Source organism: Entelurus aequoreus, linkage group LG10 (genome assembly GCF_033978785.1).
Source record: "Entelurus aequoreus isolate RoL-2023_Sb linkage group LG10, RoL_Eaeq_v1.1, whole genome shotgun sequence".
Lineage (NCBI taxonomy): Eukaryota > Metazoa > Chordata > Actinopteri > Syngnathiformes > Syngnathidae > Entelurus > Entelurus aequoreus.
In genome coordinates this window covers 36,223,413-36,247,412 of record NC_084740.1, presented here as the reverse complement: position 1 = coordinate 36,247,412, position 24,000 = coordinate 36,223,413, and the positions used below count along the sequence as shown (strand labels likewise).

The 24,000-nt window shown below is 40.4% G+C and overlaps 1 protein-coding gene across 3 annotated transcripts in view; it reads left to right on the top strand.

The window, feature by feature from the left end:
• Positions 1-24,000, top strand: part of caln1 (calneuron 1) — a 70,504-nt gene that overhangs the window by 6,941 nt on the left and 39,563 nt on the right. For 2 of the 3 annotated variants that reach the window (XM_062060658.1, XM_062060660.1), the window contains exons 2-3: positions 19,692-19,813; positions 23,272-23,415. In XM_062060658.1, the coding sequence (XP_061916642.1) occupies positions 19,699-19,813; positions 23,272-23,415 (259 nt within the window). In that variant the 5' untranslated portion in view covers positions 19,692-19,698. Of the gene's footprint in view, positions 1-3,411; positions 3,454-19,691; positions 19,814-23,271; positions 23,416-24,000 lie in introns of those variants that run through there. The other variant, XM_062060659.1, reaches the window with a different exon arrangement.

The window sequence follows — 24,000 nt, the reverse complement described above, 5'->3', positions numbered from 1 at the left end:
AGTTACAGGCAGTTAGTTTTTGTTTTTTCCTAGGGGGCGTTAGAGCGCAATTTTGATTTTTGGGGTTTGGTTTTTTGATTTTATGGAAATTTTCGCAGGTCCTGATGTGTGTGTCAAATTTGGTGAGTTTTGAAGCATGTTAAGTGGGTCAAATTAGCGTTTTTTGTGGCGGCGGAATAATAATAATAAACATTACAAATTCAATAGGTTCCTTTGTAACCTGTACAAAGGACTCCCTGTGGGAGTCCTTTGTACAGGGTACAGGCGGACCCTAATAAAGATTTCTACACATAGAAGTAATCATCAACTTAAAGTGCTCTCTTTGGGGATTGTAATAGAGATCCATCTGGATTCATGAACTCAATTCTAAACATTTCTTCACAAAAAAATAAATCTTTAACATCAATATTTATGGAACATGTCCACAAAAAATCTAGCTGTCAACACTGAATATTGCATTGTTGCATTTCTTTTCACAGTTCTTTTTGACAGACATTTTAGTGAGGGTCAAACCATCATGGCATGGGGGAAACTCTGGCTTTATGGTAATGAATGGAATAGCCTACTTGATTTGATGTTCAGTTTATGATCTTACATTCATATTTTGTTGAAGTATTATTCAATAAATATATTTATAAAGGATTTTTGAATTGTTGCTATTTTTAGAATATTTAAAAAAAAATCTCCCGTACCCCTTGGCATACCTTCAAGTACCCCCAAGGGTACGCGTACCCCCATTTGAGAACCACTGACGTAGACGGATGTATTATTAAACTTGCCACGTCTCGCGGGCAAAAATGAACACGCCGGCGGGCTGCAATTGGCCCCGCGGGCCATAGTTTGGACACCCCTCCTCTATACCTCCAATGTCCCCTCTCCATTGTCTCTATGTGCAAGGTCTGTCTCTTTTTGCACACTTTGGGTCCGTCTCGGGTGTCTCTTGTTGTGTTTGGAGTCTTCCAGCTGCGGGTTGTTGCTCCCTCCATGTGGAGGAATGTTTGCTGTAGGGGAGGGGGTGATGAGGATGAGGATGAGGATGCAGTGTACCTGCTGCTGGGGTGCTCAAATATTAACGCCTGGGAGGGAAGCAGCGATGATGTTGAGGCGGGAGCGCCGACTCGGAGCAGACGCGCGGAGGCTGAGCTGCGGCTTATTCTGATGGAGGAGGCGGAGGGGGTGGCGGCGGCTGAGCCCCAGCCACCGGTGGCACCGGCGGAGGCGAATGGGGACCTGCCCGGGGCGGCTTACCCGAGGGAGGATGTCCTCCCGCAGCGTCCGACCGAGCCGGGGTAAGAAAGACGCTGTCTCGGAGCTTCACGGGTCAGCCTCAGGGTTTGGACCGCGAGGTTTGGGGTCCGTCAGCTTGTGTCTCTTTGAAACGTTGAACGCGCCGCATTGTCGTCCTCGCGTCTTTGCTGCAGCGAGCAGAGGACAAGTTGGACTTGGTGTCCGTGGCGAGGTGTCTCTGGTCCACGTCAAAGTGAGGCGAGGTGGACTCCTGCTGGATTGAGTGATGCTTGCAGGAGACCACGGTGATTCTGATCTACATTCACAGCACGTTGCTGGCTAACAAGTGTGAAATATATCTTTACAGCAATTTACTCTGTGATCTGAATCAGCTGTGATTTTACAGTTAATTGGGGCGGTGTGGCTCAGATGGTAGAGCGGTCGTGCCAGCAACTGGTTCCAATCCAGCTTCCGCCACCCTTGTCACGGCCGTTGGTGTCCTTGGGCAAGGCACTTTACCCACCTTTCTCCTGATGGGATGGATGTAAAGCAGCGTTTATTAACCATCTGTTTCTCAGCTGTACTCAGTTGTAATACACTTTTACACCACTTGTGGCAGTACACTGCAAATTAATTGCCTCTTGCCAAAAGTTAACATTTCCCTTGTTTTAAGAGTTATTTACTTATCTATTGTCGTTGACATTACATCATAATCTTAATTTTAGCATTAATAACCACATTTTGTTTATTCTACTTTAAAACCATTGGGTTGAGTTTTTCCTTGCCCTGATGTGGGACCTGCCGAGGATGTCGTTGTGGCTTGTGCAGCCCTTTGAGACACTATATAAATAAACTTTGATTGATTGATTGAAAAATGTTAACATTGAGAAAATTACTATGCAGGTAAGATATTTTGTTTTTTTCCGCCCACATATAACATCTTGTTTAAGGGAATGCTAGTTTTAAGAATTGCAAGCTTGTTTTCCAAATAAAATACATATTTTTATCTTAAATGTCCCGCTAATTTTTAGATTTACAGAACCGAATTTAGGATGTCTTATCAAGTCAAAAATAACTAGTTCCACTGACAGATAACTTCACCAATTTTTTTTATTTTTTCCTCCCTAAAATCTAGTCTGTTTATCTTATATCTTTCTTAAGCACAAAAATTATGACTAAAGTGGTGAATCTGTATTTTAATTTGCCCTTTGATTTTATTGAGTTTATTCAAGAGACATATTCAATATTAATGTATTTTATTTATTTTAGCACAACATAATTAATTGTATGTAAAAAACCTTTTTTTTTTTTTTTTTAAATTGAGTGGAACAGTTGGGCCCCGAGGTCAAAAGGTTTACATGTTATGTAGACCACAAGGAAGTGTTTTCAATTTAGAAAAAAAAATATATATATATGACTCCTTTAATGCGCACTATATATGAAAAAGATCAAAAATAGACCATTCATCGGCAGTGCGCCTTATAATCCGGTGCGCCCTATGGTCCGGAAAATACGATAGTGTAAACGAAAAATATATATAATGAATGAAAACACATATAAAAAACGGAAAAAAAAAAATAAAAGTGCTTCTACTACATAGATTTCACTTAAAGGGAAACTTCGGTTTTTTTCAACCTGGGCCCTGTTTTCATAATTTTTTCTGTATATGTGAGTGCTGGATAAAACATGTTTTGAGGTCGCGCCAGTATTGAGCAGGGCAGGCAGCCTCCAGCCCAGCTAACGCTCGTACACAGGGCAACTGGCTCTCGTCAAAATTCGGCCTATAAACATGCATTTTTTTCACACTGACAGGCTCAGATAGTTACAATGAGTGTCCGACAACATACTAGAAAGGAGAAATTAACGTATGTCTCTACCTTTAGCTGGAGATCGCTGTGTGTTGTGAGCTGTGTCCAAATCTCACCACGCTACAAATCTCGTTCCGAAATCTCGCGATAACTCGCGACAAAACACCGGTGGAAAAACAGTTACCTGACTGAGGTGAAGAGAGATGACTGAAGTGATTTTCTGCCTCCACTATAAAACTAAAATAACAGTCTTCGGTAATCCAACAGAAAATCACTTCAGTCATCTCTCTTCACCTCAGTCAGGTAACTGTTTTTCCACCGGTGTTTTGTCGCGAGTTATCGCGAGATTTCGGAACGAGATTTGTAGCGTGGTGAGATTTGGACACAGCTCACAACACACAGCGATCTCCAGCTAAAGGTAGAGACATACGTTAATTTCTCCTTTCTAGTATGTTGTCGGACACTCATTGTAACTATCTGAGCCTGTCAGTGTGAAAAAAATGCATGTTTATAGGCCGAATTTTGACGAGAGCCAGTTGCCCTGTGTACGAGCGTTAGCTGGGCTGGAGGCTGCCTGCCCTGCTCAATACTGGCGCGACCTCAAAACATGTTTTATCCAGCACTCACATATACAGAAAAAATTATGAAAACAGGGCCCAGGTTGAAAAAAACCGAAGTTTCCCTTTAAAGCAGGTATTTTTTGGAACGTAACCACAGCGTTAAACAAGAGAACACTTAATAATTAATTAATTAATAATTAATGATTTGAATCGATTTTTTTGTGCACCCCTATAAATTAAGCATTTTCAAGCGTGACTGAATGAAGTACAAATATCATATCATGTGTATATTGTAGCGTCCCGGAAGAGTTAGTGCTGCAAGGGGTTCTGGGTATTTGTTCTGTTGTGTTTATGTTGTGTTACGGTGCGGATGTTCTCCCGAAATGTGTTTGTCATTCTTGTTTGGTGTGGGTTCACAGTGTGGCGCATATTTGTAACAGTGTTAAAGTTGTTTATACGACCACCCTCAGTGTGACCTGTATGGCTGTTGACCAAGTATGCATTGCATTCACTTGTGTGTGTGAAAAGCCGTAGATATTATGTGATGGGGCCGGCACGCAAAGGCAGTGCCTTTAAGGTTTATTGGCGCTCTGTACTTCTCCCTACATCTGTATACACAGCGGCGTTTTAAAAAGTCATACATTTTACTTTTTGAAACCGATACCGATAATTTTGAAACCCATACCGATAATTTCAGGTATTACATTTTAAAGCATTTATCGGCCGATAATATCGGCAGTCGGATATTATCGGCCACCGATTGGCTCAGCATCAGGCAGCATCAGTGTATTGAATGAAACAGGGGTAAAGTTGACTAAAGGGTGTTTTTTTTCATGTCTAGAGGGCTCTCATAATGTTGAAAAGGGTATTTAACAGATCGTAAAAACATTTTTTTAAGGCTCACGCTATCAAAACATTTGATGTATGATTAGTGATTCCTTTTCCATTTATCGCGGTCATGTTCGGAACCAATTAATGTCGATCAACGAAGGACGACTGTATTTATTTTGTACACATCAGAGCATCAAATGAGGAGGAATAACACTTGGTATCAGCAAAAGAGAATAGAGTAGGGTTGTCCCGATACCTATATTTTGGTACCTGTAACAAAATGTATTTCGATACTTTTCTAAATAAAGGGGACCACAAAAAAATGCATTTTTGGCTTTATTTTAACAAAAAATCTTACGGTACATTAAGCATATTGTAGTTTCCTCATGGAGCCTTAGTTTGACGCTCCTCTACTTTCTCCGGCTCCTGCTTGCTGCGGCAACAACAACAAAAAAAACCTCCAGACGCTCCTCTTTGTTTTGTGTATCGTTTACTTCTCAACTTTCTTTCAAAAACGTCAAACAATAACCACGTGGGAAAAACGTACAGCGAAATAAAGCGAGTGTGTTACATTAAGAAAGAGTAAGAAAAAGTAAGAGTAAGGTCAAAAAACTGTGTGACTCGATTCCACCATACCTGACTGCCATCACCCATAATACACTGTGTCCAAACCTTATTACCACACAGATCCTTCCGCCATGAATGCAATTAAACAGTTACATATTCTTCACTGTATTAATGCAGTATAAAATAGTGCATTATCAAATTATTCACACAAATGTAATAATTACAATTAAAGTGTGCCTTATAATTACTCTAAGCATGCGATATATACATTGTCATATTATTCAAATAAAGTAAATAGTCTCCTTTTGGCTAAATAAATATAAAGCACCTTCCATAAAATGTAAATTAACTTAAATAGCATATGTAACTTAAAACACATATGTTTCTTATTGCAAGTTTGTCCTTAAATAAAATAGTGAACATACTAGACACCTTGTCTTTTAGTAGTAAGTAAACAAACAAAAGCTCCTAATTAGTCTGCTGACATTTGCAGTAACATATTGTGTCATTTATCATTCTATTATTTTGTCAAAATTATTAAAGACAAGTGGTAGAAAATGAATGATTAATCTACTTGTTCATTTACTGTTAATATCTGCTTACATTCTCTTTTAACATGTTCTATCTACACTTCTGTTCAAATGTAATAATCACTTATTCTTCTGTTGTTTGATGCTTTACATTAGTTTTGGATGATAACACAAATTTAGGTATCAATCCGATACCAAGTAGTTACAGGATCATACATTGGTCATATTCAAAGTCCTTGAGTTAATAAACATAATGTGAATTGTTTTTAAACGAAAAAAAATGTTTTGTGATGCTAAAAATATCAATGTAATCATAGTAGTATCGACTAGATACGCTCCTGTAGTTGGTATCATTACAGTGGATGCCATGGTGTTTGTTTACATTGTGACGCCAGTGAGTTACGATGTGTAGTGAAGCATGTTTAGCTATTCCTCGTCCTGCAGGGATGATACTTGTAAGAAACTCACTTTACTTGTCGCCATGGAGGCCAGGATTAGTGATTTAGAAGTAACTAAAACAGTGCGGATGGACGTTAGCCGCTAGCTAGTGTTGCGTCAGACCAGCTCTTCCTCCCAGGGAATCTAAGTTACTGGTCAATCCCAAGTTCTTTCGATGACATATATGCTGAGTAAGAAGGACCATCAAGACAGAATTGGAATATTTTCAAGTTTTATTGAAGCTTTAGGGGGTCAACTTAACCAATACATTCATATCGGCTACTCTAGTTGATCGGACATTCAAACGGAAAAGCCCACTCTTTGCACACAAAGAAAGCCCCCATCTCCCTCCTCTCAACACTGATAAGGAAAACAGTGGGGGTTGTAGTTCACATTCCAAGGGTGAAGACACTAACCAGGCATCTGAAATGTCGAAAGAAACTGGTAGAATATACAAAGGAAAAGTACTAGCTACTCTAAACATGGCTATGTAAAAAGAAAGAACTCTTAAACATATATGCATCCTCTACACTAGCTAGCCATGTCTTAAAGCACCTCATCCTGAGGGCGTTTCAGTGTTATAACTTCACCTTTATCGTTAGTTTTTAAGCCAAAATGCGTCCATTCTCCCTTTTCTGTCTACACACTGTGTCTGCTTGTAAGTACTCCGTGTGTGCTCTGCCGAACATGCTTGTCTGCTCGATTTCATGACGTGTCATGCCCGTAAAAAAAAATGGAGGAGGGGGGGCAGTACTTTTTAGAGGCGGTATACAAACCCCGTTTCCATATGAGTTGGGAAATTGTGTTAGATGTAAATATAAATGGAATACAATGATTTGCAAATCCTTTTCAACCCATATTCAATTGAATGCACAACAAAGACAAGATATTTGATGTTCAAACTCATAAACTTTATTTTTTTTTTGCAAATATTAATTAACTTAGAATTTCATGGCTGCAACACGTGCCAAAGTAGTTGGGAAAAGGCATGTTCACCACTGTGTTACATGGCCTTTCCTTTTAACAACACTCAGTAAACGTTTGGGAACTGAGGAGACACATTTTTTGAAGCTTCTCAGGTGGAATTCTTTCCCATTCTTGCTTGATGTACAGCTTAAGTTGTTCAACAGTCCGGGGGTCTCCGTTGTGCTATTTTAGGCTTCATAATGCGCCACACATTTTCAATGGGAGACAGGTCTGGACTACAGGCAGGCCAGTCTAGTACCCGCACTCTTTTACTATGAAGCCACGTTGATGTAACACGTGGCTTGGCATTGTCTTGCTGAAATAAGCAGGGGCGTCCATGGTAATGTTGCTTGGATGGCAATATATGTTGCTCCAAAACCTGTATGTACCTTTCAGCATTAATGGCGCCTTCACAGATGTGTAAGTTACCCATGTCTTGGGCACTAATACACCGCCATACCATCACAGATGCTGGCTTTTCAACTTTGCGCCTATAACAATCCGGATGGTTCTTTTCCTCTTTGGTCCGGAGGACACGACGTCCACAGTTTCCAAAAACAATTTGAAATGTGCACTCGTCAGACCACAGAACATTTTTCCACTTTGTATCAGTCCATCTTAGATGAGCTCAGGCCCAGCGAAGCCGACGGCGTTTCTGGGTGTTGTTGATAAACGGTTTTTGCCTTGCATAGGAGAGTTTTAACTTGCACTTACAGATGTAGCGACCAACTGTAGTTACTGACAGTGGTTTTCTGAAGTGTTCCTGAGCCCATGTGGTGATATCCTTTACACACTGATGTCGCTTGTTGATGCAGTACAGCCTGAGGGATCGAGTGTCACGGGCTTAGCTGCTTACGTGCAGTGATTTCTCCAGATTCTCTGAACCCTTTGATGATATTACGGAGCGTAGATGGTGAAATCCCTAAATTCCTTGCAATAGCTGGTTGAGAAAGGTTTTTCTTAAACTGTTCAACAATTTGCTCACGCATTTGTTGACAAAGTGGTGACCCTCGCCCCATCCTTGTTTGTGATTGACTGAGCATTTCATGGACTCTACTTTTATACCCAATCATGGCACCCACCTGTTCCCAATTTGCCTGTTCACCTGTGGGATGTTCCAAATAAGTGTTTGATGAGCATTCCTCAACTTTATCAGTATTTATTGCCACCTTTCCCAACTTCTTTGTCACATGTTGCTGGCATCAAATTCTAAAGTTAATGATTATTTGCACAAAAAAAAAAGTTTATCAGTTTGAACATCAAATATGTTGTCTTTGTAGCATATTCAACTGAATATGGGTTGAAAATTATTTGAAAATCATTGTATTCCGTTTATATTTACATCTGACACAATTTCCCAACTCATATGGAAACGGGGGTTGTAGCAGAGGTGGGACCAAGTCATTGCTTTGCAAGTCACAAGTAAGTCTCAAGTCTTTGCCCTCAAGTCTCGAGTCAAGTCCCGAGTCAAGACAGGCAAGTCCCGAGTCAAGTCCAAAGTCAAGACTGGAAAGTCTCAAGTCAAGTCACAAGTCCTGCATTTTGAGTTTCGAGTCCTTTCAAGTCCTTTTAACCACAGACTAATATATTTACACAGATTGTGTATGCTTTTAAACCGCTGTATTTATTTATTAAAAGAAGTGCATTTGAAATAGCAGGAAAGAAAATAGTGCTGACATTGCACTTCATAATAGCACTATTAACCAGTCATTTTAATAGTTTAAACAATTTTAAACATTTAACTCATTCCTTTACAGAATAAACACATTTGCAAAAACAAGTGCAACTGTACTTATTTGTACAAAAGTGTTAACATTGTATTTCCATGGCATATTGCATTGTAACTAGTTCCACAGCAGTTTCTATTCTGTTCTTACCTTATCTCATTGATCTCATCTCATACTGTATGTGTGTTGATGTGTGCGTACACATGAAAAACATAACAAATACATGAACATAACAATGAACAGAGTTGTACTTTTTAGATGTCAGGACCCTATGCAATATGTACACATATTCTTAATATAGTATATATTTTAACTGACCTTTATTTGACTATGTTTGTCTTTTTGTAGGTGGCTAAAATACGCGGTGCTGCTGACCGCCGTCTAACGTTATGTTACTGTGTGTGATACATTGACTAACGTAACGTTATGTGTAGGTACCTCATGCAACCCTACTTAAAAAATCACTTGACAAAAAGTATGAATAAGGTAGCAAACTGCAGTGGACGCAACATATTGCCGTGTTTGAAATGACGTTATAACCATAAACATCTTATAAGTAGACGCAATATTGGTTGCTGTGACGCGAGCAATTTGCATCTTGAAGTGGTGATGAGGAGCCGGCGAGCAGCCTAAACTGACAGTTGACAGGTAGAAAACAAAGATGCTAAACTGACAGTTGACAGGTAGAAAACAAAGATGCCGGGCTGGTGTTCAGCGTTTTCCTGCTCAAATGAGCGGACTGTTGAAAATAGGAATCGGGGGATTACTTTTCACAAGTAAGATTTAACATTAAAGGCCTACTGAAATGAATTTTTTTTATTTAAGTGGGACAAGCAGATCCATTCTATGTGTCATACTTGATAATTTCGCGATATTGCCATATTTTTGCTGAAAGGATTTAGTAGAGAAAATCGACGATAAAGTTCGCAACTTTTGCTCGCTGATAAAAAAAAGCCTTGCCTGTACCGGAAGTAGCGTGACGTCACAGGAGCTAGTATTCCTCACAATTCCCCGTTGTTTACAATGGAGCGAGAGATTCGGAGCGACAAAGCGACGATTACCCCATTAATTTGAGCGAGGATGAAAGATTCGTAGATGAGGAACGTTACAGTGAAGGATTACAGAGGCAGTGATGGACGTATCTTTTTTCACTCTGACCGTAACTTAGGTACAAGCTGGCTCATTGGATTCCACACTCTCTCCTTTTTCAATTATGGATCACAGATTTGTATTTTAAACCACCTCGGATACTATATCCTCTTGAAAATGAGAGTCGAGCACGCGAAATGGACATTTAAAGTGACTTTTATCTCCACGACAATACATCGGTGGCACACTTAGCTACTGAGCTAACGTGATAGCATTGTTCTCAAATGAAGATAGAAACAAAAGAAATAAACCCCTGACTGGAAGGATAGACAGAAGATCAACAATACTATTAAACCATGTACATGTAACTACACGGTTCAAAATTCTCAGCCTGGTAAGGCTTAACAATGCTGTTGCTAACGACGCTAAGGCTAATTTAGCAACTTAGCAACCGGACCTCACAGAACTATGATAAAAACATTAGCGCTCCACCTACGCCAGCCAGCCCTCATCTTCCCATCAACAGCCGTGCTCACCTGCGTTCCAGCGATCGACGGCGCGACGAAGGACTTCATCCGTGGGTTTGGCGGCAAGCATCGACTAGGCGTAGTAAGTAGTCCTTGTTGTGTTGCTGTAAGTATTGTACTTAGCCGCTAATACGCCTAATCAGCCTCCATTGTTCATTAAACAAATTGCAAAAGATTCACCAACACAGATGTCCAGAATACTGTGGAATTTTGTCGAAGAAAACAAGAGGTTTTTGTATCGGGTCGATGGGGTACAACCACTTCCGTGGATTTTGTGACGTCACGCGCATAAATCATATCCAAAGGAGTTTTTCAACCGGAAGTGTGGCGGGAATTTTAAAATTGCACTTTATAAGTTAACCCGGCCGTATTGGCATGTGTTTCAATGTTAAGATTTCATCATTGATATATAAACTATCAGACTGCGTGGTCGGTAGTAGTGGGTTTCAGTAGGCCTTTAATGTACTATTTGTATGTATTTTATGAAAATAGCATTACCACAGAGTTGAGAAGGAGCAAAGATCTTCAATATTTGTATGTGAAAATCACAAATAAATCTTCTGGGGAAGGATGACGCCCCTACAGGGGTTTGGTTTACAAACTTTCTGCCCCCCCTAAAACAAAATTCACCAGCCGCCATTGATTATGATGCATTCTCATTTTAGGCAAAATATAAGACAATACTTTCTTAACAGTATAATTGTAACCAGGAATAAGTCTTCAAGTAACAATATTCAAATACTAACATTGTTGGGTAAAACAGAATTCGGTTTTATTCTGAATCCAGTGAAACAGATTGGTGGTTTTAGCTGATATAAAGACTTTCAGGTGTTTATATATGTTTAAGTATTTGGCAGACGCTTTTATCCAAAGCGACATACATAAGAAATACATATATAACAATCACTGTAAACATGATCATTTAAGGGAAGAATGTAATACAAAATATCAATACAAAGTGTCACGACAGAATAAACTCTCTGCTGCTGCAGCAACAGAGATACGGTCTATAAGATATATAGATATCTAATGTATTCATACATTGTTTATGTAGCATAGTAACGTAATCATATTGTTTCTTCCATTTAAAAATAGCTGACCGTTTTTTCCCCCCTTCTCTGGGATTATATTCCCAGTTTTAATCTCGGACGTCTGGTCACTTATAGCGTATAAGAATATTCTATTACTGTTAAGCAAACTATGAATAATAAAACATGTGTCCGTTATCATAGCTACACGTATGACAAAAAAGCGCGTGAAAATGAGTGGTATTCAGTGAGGTAAAATGAATTAAATGCGCTGACAGTTCATTGCTCCTGCCAAATGAATTGCACTGAGTGGAGCGGATCACCACTCCAAGATGGCGGCCCCGCGTCTCGTCTGCGCCAGTAGGCAGTAGCGCTCGATGCTGCGTACCCTTAAAACATGTCTATGGTTATAACGTTAGCAGTGAGTTTACAGCCTCACTTATTTAACTACACAGCAAATAAAAGTCACGTTACTTAGCCAATAAACGTTATCTTACATTCAAAACTTACCCTTCTTAGTGCAACTTCAATTGTCGAACGAAGTTGGAAGTTGTTGCGTCTCCGTCTGTAATATTCGAACTGCGTGATTTGCATACGGCAATTCGTTGACCAAGTCGTAGTTTTTATACCCGAACGAAACCAACTTTGGTATAAATCTTTCTCACTGGCGCGTTGTTTGACAACTCTTGTTCAGTGGTTGTCCTGCAATTTGATTGGATCAATGCTGTGTGATGAAAACAATGTAGATCTCATTTGATTGGCTGTTGTACTGCGAGCACACACGCTGACACGCAGCACACACGCTGACAGATAGACAGACACGTACAAAATGAAAGCTATGGAGCGCTCCCAATTAACTTTTAAGCTTTAGGTTTTGGGGAAAGTAGCAAGTCATGTCAAGTCAAAAGGCTCAAGTCCAAGTGAAGTCACAAGTCATTGATGTTAAAGTCTAAGTCGAGTTGCAAGTCTCCTTACATTTTGTCAAGTCGAGTCTAAAGTCATCAAATTCATGACTCGAGTCTGACTCGAGTCCAAGTCATGTGACTCGAGTCCACACCTCTGGGTTGTAGTACCGAATATGATTCATTAGTATCGCGGTACTATACTAGTAACCCTAGAATAGAATGAATGATAAAAAAGCCCACATAAGTACGTCCGTCGATCAGTGACATCACAAATGGCCCAGTGTTGAAAACTCATGTGCTTTGTGACATCGTTAAATGCGAGCATCCAAAGTTGTAACAACATTTTACAGGGCAGAGAAAAAAACAAAACTCTTCATAGGTCCCCTTTGATGCTAGAGGAGGTCCAGAGTGTGGCTCCTCTGGTCTCCAAGGAGACGCCGATGGTCGCTCTTGCACAACCTTTGATCAAAGAGACACATTGGCGTCAGCGTTCATTTCGCGGGGCGATTATTCCGTGGCAGTTGCGGCGGGAACAAGGCAAATAATGTTTGGCTGTGTAGCCAGGAGTCTGCGTTCGTCCAACGTCACACGCCAGCTAGACGGGTGTTTTATGCACATTAACATTTCAATCTGTGTTTGCTAATCAGGCACGTTAATTGACTCCTGAAAAGAAAATGTCAGCCATGACACGTAAATATCACCTCACCATAAAAACTCCATAAATAACCCAGAATGTTCATCTGTCGAACAAAGACCTCCCACAAGGCCTGAGGTCAGGGGTGTCAAACTCATTTTAGATAAGGGGCCACATGGAGAAAAATCTACTCCCAAGTGGGCCGGACCGGTCAAATAACGGCACGATAACTTAAAAATAAAGACAACTTCAGATTGTTTTCTTTGTTTAAAAATTAATGTTGTTGTTGTTTTTTACACTTACATGTTGCGGTTAATAGTATTTGATCTTTATTTGTCGTTATTTTTACTTTCTGAATAAATGATGTGATAATGTTCATCAGTCAACTCATTGGTGTTAATTGTCAATCTATTAAGAAGCCCGGGACATATGGTACAATTCAATCGGCAAGATAGAATGGAGCTAGACCGTGTAGTATTTTATAGGTAAGTAATAAAACCTTAAAGTCACATCTTAAAGGCCTACTGAAATGAATTTTTTTTATTTAAACGGGAATAGCAGATCCATTCTATGTGTCATACTTTATCATTTCGCGATATTGCCATATTTTTGCTGAAAGGATTTAGTAGAGAAAATCGACGATAAAGTTCGCAACTTTTGCTCGCTGATAAAAAAAAGCCTTGCCTGTACCGGAAGTAGCGTGACGTCACAGGAGCTAGTATTCCTCACAATTCCCCGTTGTTTACAATGGAGCAAGAGATTTGGAGCGACAAAGCGACGATTACCCCATTAATTTGAGCGAGGATGAAAGATTCGTAGATGAGGAACGTTACAGTGAAGGACTTGAGAGGCAGTGATGGACGTATCTTTTTTCGCTCTGACCGTAACTTAGGTACAAGCTGGCTCATTGGATTCCACACTCTCCTTTTTCTATTGTGGATCACAGATTTGTATTTTAAACCACCTCGGATACTATATCCTCTTGAAAATGAGAGTCGAGAACGTGAAATGGACATTTAAAGTGACTTTTATCTCCACGACAATACATCGGTGACACACTTAGCTACTGAGCTAACGTGATAGCATCGTTCTCAAATGAAGATAGAAACAAAAGAAATAAACCCCTGACTGGAAGGATAGACAGAAGATCAACAATACTATTAAACCATGTACATGTAACTACACGGTTAAAAATTCGCAGCCTGGTAAGGCTTAACAATGCTGTTGCTAACTACGCTAAGGCTAATTTAGCAACTTAGCAACCGGACCTCACAGAACTATGATAAAAACATTAGCGCTCCACCTACGCCAGCCAGCCCTCATCTTCCCATCAACAGCCGTGCTCACCTGCGTTCCAGCGATCGACGGCGCGACGAAGGACTTCATCCGTGGGTTTGGCGGCTAGCATCGGCTAGGCGTAGTAAGAAGTCCTTGTTGTGTTGCTGTAAGTATTGTACTTAGCTGCTAATACACCGATTGATCCCACCTACAACGTTCTTCATTGCAGCCTCCATTGTTCATTAAACAAATTGCAAAAGATTCACCAACACAGATGTCCAGAATACTGTGGAATTTTGTCGAAGAAAACAAGAGGTTTCTGTATCGGGTCCGATGTGGTCCAGCCACTTCCGTGGATTTTGTGACGTCACACGCATAAATCATATCCAAAGGAGTTTTTCAACCGGAAGTGTGGCGGGAATTTTAAAATTGCACTTTATAAGTTAACCCGGCCGTATTGGCATGTGTTTGAATGTTAAGATTTCATCATTGATCAGACTGCGTGGTCGGTAGTAGTGGCTTTCAGTAGGCCTTTAAGTGCACAGGAAGCCAGTGCAGGCGTAATATGATCACACTTTCTTGTTCTTGTCAAAAGTCTAGCAGCCATTTGTAATCTTTTATGCCTGGTTCACACCAACGGCGCTTGCCGCGCTTTAAAGCGGCGAGCAAAGCGCCGTTATTTGGAAGAGGTGCTACGAACGTTTGTAATGCTAGGTTCACACCAACGGCGCTTTGACGGCGCTTTAAAGCGGCATGCAAAGCGGCGTTAAAGCGTGAGGGTCGTCTGGTGGCATGCGGTGGCGACTGGGGTCCGCGCTTTGAACCAAGATCTGTTAAGCTTTCCTACGCTTTGAGTCAAGCTTTGCTGAGCTTTGTTACGCTTTGTCACGCTTTGATACGCTCTCGGCGCTTTATTCCATTCTTGACAGAGCGCCAAATTTTTTTAAACCGTTTAAAATGTTTTGCCAATCTTGCCGCATGTCCCGCTTCACTACAATCTTTCCCACGATCCATTACGACCCTCACGCTTTAATCACGCTTTGTTACGCTTTAACGCCGCTTTGCATGCCGCTTTAAAGCGCCGTCAAAGCGCCGTTGGTGTGAACCTAGCATTAATGCTAGACATAGGGAGACCCGAAAATAATACGTTACAGTAATCGAGACGAGACGTAACGAACGCATTCATACTGATCTCGGCGTCGCGAGTGGACAAAATGGAACGGATTTTAGCGATATTACGGAGAAATCTAACGTCACACAATAGAGGAGGAGCAAGTTGCCGTGGAGGGCATGCGACTTGTTGCGGTGATTTGTGATCGTGGGATGTCGGGTAACATTCCGCCGGATCGAGGGTGCTAAACGGCGGCGCATTTAAAGGCGCCGCTCGGGACATAAAACACCTTTACGACTCTTTTACAGGCGCCGGCGGAGCACGGAGGAGTAAATATTCATCAAATAATTGCAAAGAATGATTACGACTCTGTGCCAGGACTGCGCTCAGCATCTGTTGCCATGGCGACCGGTCTCGCTTGTCTCAGGACCATCAATTGCGTCTCAAAACGGACATCGTTTAAGACAAAGTCACATACTTTCACTACAGCTCCTGGGACTTTCCATTTAGTGGATGACTTATTGTTGTTTACTGCGCTCTTGACACATCTCGCACAGTCACAACCTGGGGGACCACCTCAGTGATAACTACAAGAGGACATTTTTACACCCCAAAGTCAAGGTCAAGTTTACGCTCGCAGTCCCCCAAGCATGACAACTTGAAAAGTACAATCTCCTTTTAAGACCAAAAGAAAACTTACAGTGATTTATTCTGTCCAGATGTTGGGTTTTATTTCAAAATGACTCTTGCACTTAATATAATAAAAAAAAGGTCGAATCCAGCTTTTCAAACACCCTGAAATGTTGAAGCAGCTCTGATTAGGGATAGGTAGCGTTCACATCTGAGCCAGCACTAAACATACTTGCCAACCCTCCCGATTTTCCCGGGAGACTCCCGAATTTCAGTGCTCTCGGAGCAACCATTCTCCCGAATTTCTCCCGATTTCCACCCGGTTAACAATTTTGGGGGCGTGCCTTAAAGGCACTGCCTTTAACGTCCTCAACAACCTGTCGTCACGTCCGCTTTTCCTCCATACAAACATCGTGCCGGCCCAGTCACATAATATATGCGGCCTTTACACACACACAAGTGAATGCAAGGCATACTTGATCAACAGACATACAGGTCACACTGAGGGTGGAGTATAAACAACTTTAACACTGTTACAAATATGCGCCACACTGTGAATCCACACCAAACAAGAATGACAAACACATTTCGGGAGAACATCCGCACCGTAACACAACATAAACACAACAGAACAAATACCCAGAACCCCTTGCAGCACTAAGTCTTCCGGGACGCTACAATATACACCCTCCGCTACCACCAAACCCTGCCCACCTCAACCACGCCCCCGCCTCCGCCCCCCCATCTCCCGAATTCGGAGGTCTCAATGTTGGCAAGTATGGTACTAAATGGTACCCATTTTTAGTACATTTGTGTGTTAATAGATCTTAATTGTTTTTATTGCAACACTAATGTTATCATGTTAATGTTTTATGCCAGCTTTTTAACTGACTTTGTTTGTTTAAACTTAAAAATCATGGATTTTGATGCTTGGCGCCATCTTGGAAGTATGCTAACATCTCTTGTATTAGCATGCTAACGTTTTGAGCTAGCTGTTCAGCTAATTTTGTAAATTTACACCTAAAATTAGTGCATTTCAATAATTGGCACTATTTTAGGCGAACGCTAACTTGATTTTCCTAGCCGCTCAGGAAAATCATATGGTCTAAAAATGCATTTTTCCATCAATAACATGACATCATCGTGCCAAGTGCGTGCTCTTTCAGTCATTAGTGCGCAAGGAATACATATATATATATATATATATATACATACTGTATATATATATATATATTTATATATATATATATATATATATATATATATTTATATATATATATTAGGGCTGTGAATCTTTGGGTGTCCCACGATTCGATTCAATATCGATTCTTGGGGTCACGATTCGATTCAAAATCTTTTTTTTTTTTCAATTCAACGCGATTCTCGATTCAAAAACGATATTTTCCCGATTCAAAAGGATTCTCTATTCATTCAATACATAGGATTTCAGCAGGATCTACCCCAGTCTGCTGACATGCAAGCAGAGTAGTAGATTTTTGTAAAAAGCTTTTATAATTGTAAAGAATAATGTTTTATCAACTGATTGCAATAATGTAAATTTGTTTTAACTATTAAATGAACCAAAAATATGACTTATTTTATCTTTGTGAAAATATTGGACACAGTGTGTTGTCAAGCTTATGAGATGCGATGCAAGTGTAAGCCACTGTGACACTATTGTTCTTTTTTTTTTTTTTTATAAATGTCTAATGATAATGTCAATGAGGGATTTTTAATCACTGCTATTTTGAAATTGTAACTAATATTGATACTGTTGTTGATAATATTCATTTTTGTTTCACTACTTTTGGTTTGTTCTGTGTCGTGTTTGTGTCTCCTCTCAATTGCTCTGTTTATTGCAGTTCTGAATGTTGCTGGGTCGGGTTTGGTTTTGGAATTGGATTGCATTGTTATGGTATTGCTGTGTATTGTTTTGTTGGATTGATTCATTTTTAAAAAAAAATAAATTAAAAAAATAACATTTTAATAAAAAAATAAAAATCGATTTTTTAAAAATGAGAATTGATTCTGAATCGCACAACGTGAGAATCGCGATTCGAATTCGAATCGATTTTTTCCCACACCCCTAATATATATATATATATATATATATATATATATATATATATATATATATATATATATATATATATATATATATATATATATATGTGTGTATATATATATGTTTACAGCCCGGCTTATTGATCTGAATGTGCATGAACTATTTCTGTTCAAAATTGTTTGAAATGTCACATGTTAAATGTTTAAATATTAACTGTCAGTTTACTGTACTGTGCCAACTGTACTACTATATGAGTACCTATTTTCTATTGTTTCATTGAAAATAAAACAGCAAAGTCCATTTGGCTGTCATCTGTTTTAATTATGAGACATAATTGTGTCAAAGTCATGATTTTTTATTTCATGCTTGAAATAACAAATTATTACTTTGAAAAAGTAGTTTTATACTTGTGAGTGTTGATGACACAGCTTTGCAACAGTTGATGTTCTAGTTTCAAGCATGTTTTACTCAATATAGGTCATCAAATCTCAGCAACAAGCTGTAATATCTTACTGAGATCATTTAGGACCAACACACTTAAAACAAGTAAAACACTCTAACATAAAATCTGCTTAGTGAGAAGAATTATCTTATCAGACAGAAAATAAGCAAATATCACCCTTATTTGAGATATTTCATCTTACTTAGATTTCAGTTTTTGCAGTGTGGTCTTTGTTTTGCGATGCTGTATTGCCCCGTAACTAACAAAGGGAGTGTGGAGGTCTTGCACCTCCGGGTTCTTCGGACCACCAAGGACGGACATGACAGGCTCGACGGTTTTGTGATTTGGTTTATTTTGCAATAAACTTATCGCTCTGCTTTTCAGCAATCGCCTCTCGTGACGGTCTCGCTCTTCGGGTTGCTTTTCAGCCATCCGCTCTCGTCTCCGTCTCCGTTTCGCTCTCGCTCTCGCTCGTGCTCGTGCTCGGGTTTTCTCTCCACCATCAACAACTCCAACATCTCCCACCTCTTCCTTCACCGGCTGCTGCCCTTTTGTAGAGTGACATGTGCTCAGATAAACGCGCCCAGGTGGGCCATCTACGCACACCCCGCCTCGCAGCAGGTCCGCAGGCCATGCCCCCTCACAGGGAGCTTACGCTTGCACACCGCCTGCCTTCTCTGCGTCCTGGGATCACGCCAACAAACTCCAGGTTATACAGTGAAATGAATAAATGAACATTTAACATAACTTTGTGTCACGATCCGTTGCCCGGATTATGTTTTATTTTAGTATGACTCCCTTAGTTCTGTTTTCAGCACCCCTGGGTTTGTGTTTTAGTTGAGGGCTGATTATTTTCCACCTGCCTCTGATTAGTGTTACGGATGCTCACCTGCTCCCGGGCACTAATCAGAGAGCTAATTATTCTTGCTTTTCGCCACACTCGGTCTTGTTTGCTCATGCAAGAAGTTACGTTAGTCCTCCTTTGATTCCTGTTTCCGTGTTAGCTTTCCAGTGCTAGTTTTTTGCCTTAGCTCCCCGTGCAACCGGCACGCTTCTCTTTTGTTTCTATCCTGACTGATTTTATGGCAAATAAACCACTTTCCTACCTGCACGCTGCCTCCGGAGCTCCGTTTGCATCCTGGGAAAACACGACCCCGACGTGACACTTGAACTTTTATTGAAGACCGCAAAAGCGGTATTGGAGTGACCGATGCTAACGGTGCTAATGGCTAATCTCACGAGGTAGCAAAGATGGTGACTCGCTGATGACCCCTCTGACCTGCAGCTGTGTCCATCACGTGACCTTGTCCTACATGTGTCCCTGCCAGGGAGAAGATGCCGTTCCACCATGTGACGGCAGGTTTGCTCTACAAGGGGAACTACTTGAGTCGCTCGCTATCAGACAGCGACAGCGAGGTGCTGGCCAGCATCTCTGTGGAGGAGCTGCATGGTGAGTGGAACATGACATCATCACATACAACTTCCTTCATACTGTGTACTCCTTTCATGTCCGCCTGATGGACCAGGATTGTATGGACCGTTCTTCTTCTTACCCAGCTTATAATAAAGCCCAAAGCATCTTCTTGCTGTTGGAGGAGAAAAAAAAAGGAAATGAAAAGAATGTTTGCGGCGCAGCTTTAGTCCAATTCCACTTAACATATTTTCTAGAAGCAGCGACTTAGTAGAGCAAGCAAACACTTCAAAGTCAGAGCAGAAATATGAGCTGCATACTAATGATCACTAACAGACTGCAGTGCTGCGCTACATATACATATACTACATATACATTGTATATTACATATACTACATATACATCATATACTACACTACCGTTCAAAAGTTTGGGGTCACATTGAAATGTCCTTATTTTTGAAGGAAAAGCACTGTACTTTTCAATGAAGATAACTTTAAACTAGTCTTAACTTTAAAGAAATACACTCTATACATTGTTAATGTGGTAAATGACTATTCTAGCTGCAAATGTCTGGTTTTTGGTGCAATATCTACATAGGTGTATAGAGGCCCATTTCCAGCAACTATCACTCCAGTGTTCTAATGGTACAATGTGTTTGCTCATTGGCCCAGAAGGCTAATTGATGATTAGAAAACCCTTGTGCAATCATGTTCACACATCTGAAAACAGTTTAGCTCGTTACAGAAGCTACAAAACTGACCTTCCTTTGAGCAGATTGAGTTTCTGGAGCATCACATTTGTGGGGTCAATTAAACACTCAAAATGGCCAGAAAAAGAGAACTTTCATCTGAAATTCGACAGTCTATTCTTGTTCTTAGAAATGAAGGCTATTCCACAAAATTGTTTGGGTGACCCCAAACTTTTGAACGGTAGTGTATCTATATACAGTATATATATATACAGTATATATGTTACTTTGCATGCAGTTGGCTTTCAGCCCCCGGCCAAATTTTTTAAGCCCAATGCGGACCCCCAGTCAAAAACATTAAGACAAATTAGGACACCCCTGACATACACTACAGTGTACTGTAGTACTACACATGCATACTGTACACGACCTTGACAACTAAGCACAAGGAATAATCAGAAGGTCACGCGTCTGACCTTGTGACGAGACGAGCGATCATTTTGGGACCACCAGCCGGCCTACGGAGTTGGAGAAACATCCGGAACTTTATGAGCCGCATTTCAAATAGGTGCACTGTTATTTCCTCACGTTAGCCGCTAATAGCTAACACGGCTCAGTGCTTTACACCATTTTGAGCTTTATTGTTATCCTCGCGCCGTTGTGTTGGTATCATTTGTGAAGGTATCCTGATGGATTAAACACACACACACACGGAAAAAAGTCGACCTCCAAAATAGGAATTCCTTAGTGCCCGCACATTAAGCCGGCAGCTGGAAAATTGCCTGTGCAGAGTGAGGGCGAGATGCTCCGTCAGTGTTAAGTCCTCATTCCGCTCAGGTGATGTCGTCCAGGGGAAATGGCGAAAAGGTCACGGTGGGGTCGACTGAGCACTGACAAATGACAATTCCCCACCTGCCTGCTTCCTTTCCTGTTAGCTGCCTCACACGCGTGGAGCGCACATTAGGAAAATTAGCCAGGTCAAAAAAGACCAAATGTCATGAGGAAAGCAATCAATGCTGCAAATTGACCTGGTTAACTTCAGCCAGTCATGTGAGACCATGCTGCAGGTGCATGATAGACAGTGTTGGGACTAACGCGTTACAAACTAGTAGTCTAACGCGTCATTTTTTATATTCAGTAACTCAGTTACCGTTACTACATGATGCGTTACTGCATTATTTTACGTTATTTTTTATGCAGTATCGGCTAAAAACAGAAGATCTGAGTGTGTTTTATTGGAGCGCTGCGGTGTCGTCCTTCTGATTCTTCCTGTGTCACAAGGAAGAGGCGCGCTGTGTGTGTCTGGGTGTGGGGGGGGGGGGTTTGGGGGCGTGTCTGTGTTTACTACCAAGACATCATCGTGGAGCTGAAGCCGAGTTTCTTAACATGGAGATATTCTAGACTGACCATGCGTCCTCTTTTCCCCGGACATGTCTTCTCTTGCGGGGCTGTCCGAGTTTCTTAAATGCCTCAAATGTCCGGCATTTTAAATTAGGGTTGCGTGTATTTTCAATGTACGTTCAGGGTTAAGAAGGGGTTAAAAACAAAACAAATTGTGCGCACGCAGCAGCATTCGTGACGGAGGGGCAGAGACAGAGAGAGCGAGAGAGCGAGGGAGTGGATTGATTGATTGAGACTTTTATTATAGTAGATTGCACAGTACAGTACATATTCCCTACAATTGACCACTAAATGGTAACACCCGAATACGTTTTTCAACTTGTTTAAGTCAGGGTCCACGTTAAACAATTTCTTTCAAACTGTCATTGCTCAAAACATAATATTGAATCAAAATCAATGTCATTATGAATTATTGACCTATCCAAAGTTCCGATTACTTCACATCAAATATTCCACTTTGAAAAATATTTTTGGTGGAAGATTTTGCATATTTTGTGTGTTTGCCATTAAAAACATAGTTTTGTTTGACAAAAAAGGGCGGAAAACAAACATACAAAAAAACAACATAAAAAAAACTAAAACATTTTGAAATGAGGGATAGATCTGAAGTTGATGTAGACTCCAGTGATTTAAGCATTAAATATAAAATGTATGTATGCCCTGGCACACCATTATCATCATTTCATGACCCAAGCAAAACACTTTTTACACTTTTATACTGAAATAAATACACCTACAACCTATTAAATAAAAACATCGAAAAAACTACCAGCAGCAATGAATTAAGTAACGTTTATGACAACCTTTTTCCAAAACACAATATAGAATGTGAGATATAACAGGATAATGCATACATTTATCTTTTTTTTTTTTCAAAACGCTTACAAAAAAGTGGGAACCCAAAAATTTACTGTAGGACCCCATTTTTATGACTTGATTTTGAAAATTCCTAGCGCTGATCAACATATTGTATTATTCTCCAGTGCAATAACAGCACTGAAATGAAGGCTAAAAGGGCATTAATGGGAGCTTTAAAAAAAAAGAAGTAACTAAACAGTTACTTTTCACAGTAACGCATTACTTTTTGGTGTAAGTAACTGAGTTAGTAACTGAGTTACTTTTGAAATAAAGTAACTAGTAACTGTAACTAGTTACTGGTTTTCAGTAACTAACCCAACACTGATGATAGAGAGATACTAGGCCTTCCTTGAAACACCTGTTCAGTCATATTATGACCCTCACATTGCTCCGGTGTCTCCTCCTGCTGTATCAATGATGGACATGGAGCTTAGTGCACAGTCAGACATCTATGTTAAAAAAATAAAAAAAATAAAAGGGGGGAACTGTTGAGGATGTGTGTGTGGGACGGGAAGTGTCCTGAGTTGACTTTCTGTTTCCGTGGCAGAGATCCGGGAGGCCTTCAAGGTACTGGATCGAGATGGCAACGGCTTCATATCCAAGCAGGAGCTGGGAATGGCCATGCGCTCTTTGGGGTACATGCCCAGTGAGGTGGAGCTGGCCATCATCATGCAGAGACTGGACATGGACGGTGAGGACACTCACACACACACACTGAGCACCACCATAATGACCAATTAAAATACAGTAGCGTAGTAGGCCTAAGTATTCATTAAAAACAAGACAGCGGTGGTCTTTAACAAGTACATTTAATATTTTTTGGCGACTGTATTAATACACACACTTTGAACAATAACACTGCGTTTGGAAAAAAACAAAAAACACTGTACTTTAAGGCCTACTGAAATGAATTTTTTTTATTTAAACGGGGATAGCAGATCTATTCTATGTGTCATACTTGATCATTTCGCGATATTGCCACATTTTTGCTGAAAGGATTTAGTATAGAACAACGACAATAAAGATCGCAACTTTTGGTATCTGATAAAAAAAGGCTTGCCCCTACCGGAAGTAGCGTGACGTAGTCAATTGAACATATACGCAAAGTTCCCTATTGTTTACAATGATGGCCGCATGAAGTGAGAGAGATTCGGACCGAGAAAGCGACAATTTCCCTATTAATTTGAGCGAGGATGAAAGATTTGTGGATGAGTAAAGTGCAAGTGAAGGACTAGTGGGGGGTGGATGCGATTCAGATAGGGAAGATGCTGTGAGA